The sequence below is a fragment of the Phalacrocorax aristotelis genome, chromosome 8 (assembly GCF_949628215.1).
Source record: "Phalacrocorax aristotelis chromosome 8, bGulAri2.1, whole genome shotgun sequence".
Classification (NCBI taxonomy): domain Eukaryota; kingdom Metazoa; phylum Chordata; class Aves; order Suliformes; family Phalacrocoracidae; genus Phalacrocorax; species Phalacrocorax aristotelis.
Window position 1 is genome coordinate 33,292,516 of NC_134283.1, and position 2,913 is coordinate 33,295,428.

The 2,913-nt window shown below is 73.0% G+C and overlaps 1 protein-coding gene across 1 annotated transcript; it reads right to left on the minus strand.

The window, feature by feature from the left end:
- On the minus strand, positions 1 to 2,913 carry LOC142061375 (protocadherin alpha-6-like). Its single transcript, XM_075102320.1, has one exon. The coding sequence runs from the start codon at positions 2,685 to 2,687 to the stop codon at positions 39 to 41; it is 2,649 nt and encodes an 882-aa protein (XP_074958421.1). The 5' UTR covers positions 2,688 to 2,913; the 3' UTR covers positions 1 to 38.

Here is a 2,913-nt window from a genome sequence, read left to right on the forward strand (position 1 = left end):
AGGACGTGAAGGCAGGTGCAAAGGTCCCGTTAACAGCCCTAAGCACCCGACCAGCACCCACCGCCCGCAGGCCCCGGGGCTGAGCCCGGCTCCCACCACCGCCTGCCCAGGCGGCGGGCGAGAACGGCGACTCGGGCGAGACTAGCAAAAAGGGGGAAGGGGCGAGAGGCGAGAAAGGCAGGGCCACTGACCGTGTCCAGGAGAGCGGGCGGCTCCGGCTGCGTCTCCTTCGCCGCGGGACCGGCCGGCGGCGGGAAGTTGGGGCTGAAAACCATCAGGTCGCTCTTGCCCGCGCCGTCCGCCACGCACAGGCTCCGGCTCTGGCGCTGCGAGTACGACCAGCTCCCCACTTCGCTGGCGCACACCAGCGTCGCCGGCCCGGGCCCCGACAGCACGGCCGCCCGCGGCGCCCACCGCGACGCCCCGTACAGCACCACCGCCAGCAGGAACAGGCTCGACACCGCGCAGATGGCCACCACCAGCCACACGTTCGTCGCCGCCGCCGCCGCCGCCGCCGCCGCCGCACCGCCCTCCGCGCCCGCCGCCGGCCGCAGCCCCGCCCCCGACGAGGACGGGGACGACGAGGACGAGGACGAGGACGAGCCCGCGGCCGCCAGCGCCGCCTCGGCGCCCTCCACCAGCGACACGCTCAGCGTGGCCGTGGCCGAGCGCGCCGGCTCCCCGTGGTCCCGCACCACGATCACCAGCCTCTGCCGCGGGCCGTCCGCCTCCTCCAGCGCCCGCGCCGTGCTCACCTCGCCGCTGTACAGCCCCACGCGGAACGGGCCCTTCTCCCGCGGCTCCCACAGCTCGTAGCGCAGCCACGCGTTGTAGCCCGAGTCCGCGTCCACCGCGCGGATCTTCGCCACCACCTGCCCCGCCGGCGCCCCCCACGCCGCCCACGCCCACAACGCCCCCGAGCCCGGCCCCGACGCCGCCGCCTCGCCCGACGCCCCGGCCCACGGCCCGCCGCCCGCCGCCGGCAGCAGCGCCGGCGCGTTGTCGTTCTCGTCCACCACGAAGACCTGCACCGTGGCGTTGCCGCACAGCGGCGGCTCCCCCGCGTCCACCGCCCGCACCTCGAACTGCAGCACCTGCACCTCCTCGTAGTCCAACGGCTGCAGCGCCCACAGCCGCCCGCTCTCCGCGTCCACCGACACGTAGCTCGACGCCGGGCGCCACCCCCCGACCACCGCCGCCGCGCCCCCGCCGCCGCCCTCCGCCACCGAGTAGCTCACGCGCCCGTTGCCCGCCTCGTCCGGGTCCCGCGCCCACAGCCGCGCCAGCTCCGCGCCCGCCGCGTTGTTCTCCCGCGCCAGCACCGTGTACACGGCCTGCGCGAACGCCGGCGCGTTGTCGTTCACGTCCGACACCGGCACCCGCACCGCGCGGCTGGCGCGCAGCGGCGGCACCCCGCCGTCCTCCGCCCGCACCTCCACCTCGTACTCCGCCACCCGCTCCCGGTCCAGCGACTCCCGCAGCACCAGCGAGTACGAGCCCGCGAACGTCGCCACCAGCCCGAACGGCGACGGCGGCCACGCCGCGCAGCGCACCCGACCGTTCGCCCCCGAGTCCCGGTCCGACACGCTCAGCAGCGCCACCACCGTCCCCACCGCCGCGTCCTCCGGCACCGGCACCGACAGCGACGTCACCCACACATCCGGCGCGTTGTCGTTCACGTCCAGCACCTCCAACACCACCCTGCAGTGACCCGACAGCGGGGGGCTTCCCTGGTCCGATGCATCCACTTGCAGACGATAGAGACCAACATCCTCAAAGTCTATCTTTTCTCGAAGACGGATTTCCCCGCTCTTTCTGTTGATCATGAAAACGTCTCTTCGATCCTGAGGGAACAAGTGCTGGACAGAGTATGAGATATTCCCGTTCGTCCCCTCATCCAAATCCGTGGCGTTTACTGTGATTACTAAAGTTCCGCGGTCCGAATTTTCCGGCAGCTGCACTTTATACACCGACTGGTTGAACTGGGGCGCGTTGTCGTTCGCGTCCAGCACCGAGATCACCACCTCCATCGTGCCCGTCAGCGGCGGCCGGCCCCCGTCACTCGCCGTCACCACCAACCGGTGCACAGCCACCGTCTCCCGGTCCAGCAGTTTCGCGAGCACCAGAAATAAGGACTCCCCGTCTTCCTCGGTTTTTAGCAAATCCAGGTTAAAGTGCTCGCTGGGGCTGAGTGTGTAGGAGAGCTGCGCGTTGGCTCCGGTATCTGCATCCGACGCGCCCTCCAGCGGGAACCGAGACCCCGGCAGCGACAGTTCCGCGATGCTGAGGTTTTTCCGGGCGGCGGGGAAGAGCGGGGCGTTGTCGTTGATGTCGGTCACCTCCAGCTCCACGTGGAAGACGCGCAGCGGCCGCTCCACCAGCACCTCCAGGCGCAGGGCGCACGGCGCGCTCTTCCCGCACAGCTCCTCCCGGTCCAGCCGCGAGCTCACCACCAGCGCCCCGCTCGCCCCGCTCACCTCCACGCTCGCCCGCCGGCCCTGCGCCACCAGCCGCAGCCGCCGCGCCTCCGCATCCACCGCCTCCAGGCCCAGGTCCTGCGCCAGACGCCCCACCACCGTCCCGGCCTTGGCTTCCTCCGGCACCGAGTAGCGCACCTGCCCGCCGACCAGCGCCCAGGCCGCCTGCAGCACCAGCACACGCACCACGGGCCCCCACCACACGCCCATCGCCGCCGCCGCCGCCTCCACCCGCCCGGGCCCCGCACGGCTCCCCGCCGCCGCACGGACGCGCCGGCTCTCCTGCCCGCCCCGCGCCGCCCCCCCGCGCTCACAGCCGGGCTCTCCGCCGCACCGGGGCGGAGCCGCCTCGCCGCTCCGCCGCCGTTTCTGAGCCTGCAGCGACACCGTGTGCTGCTCCGCCGCCTCACACGCTCCCCACGCTCGCCCGCGCCTC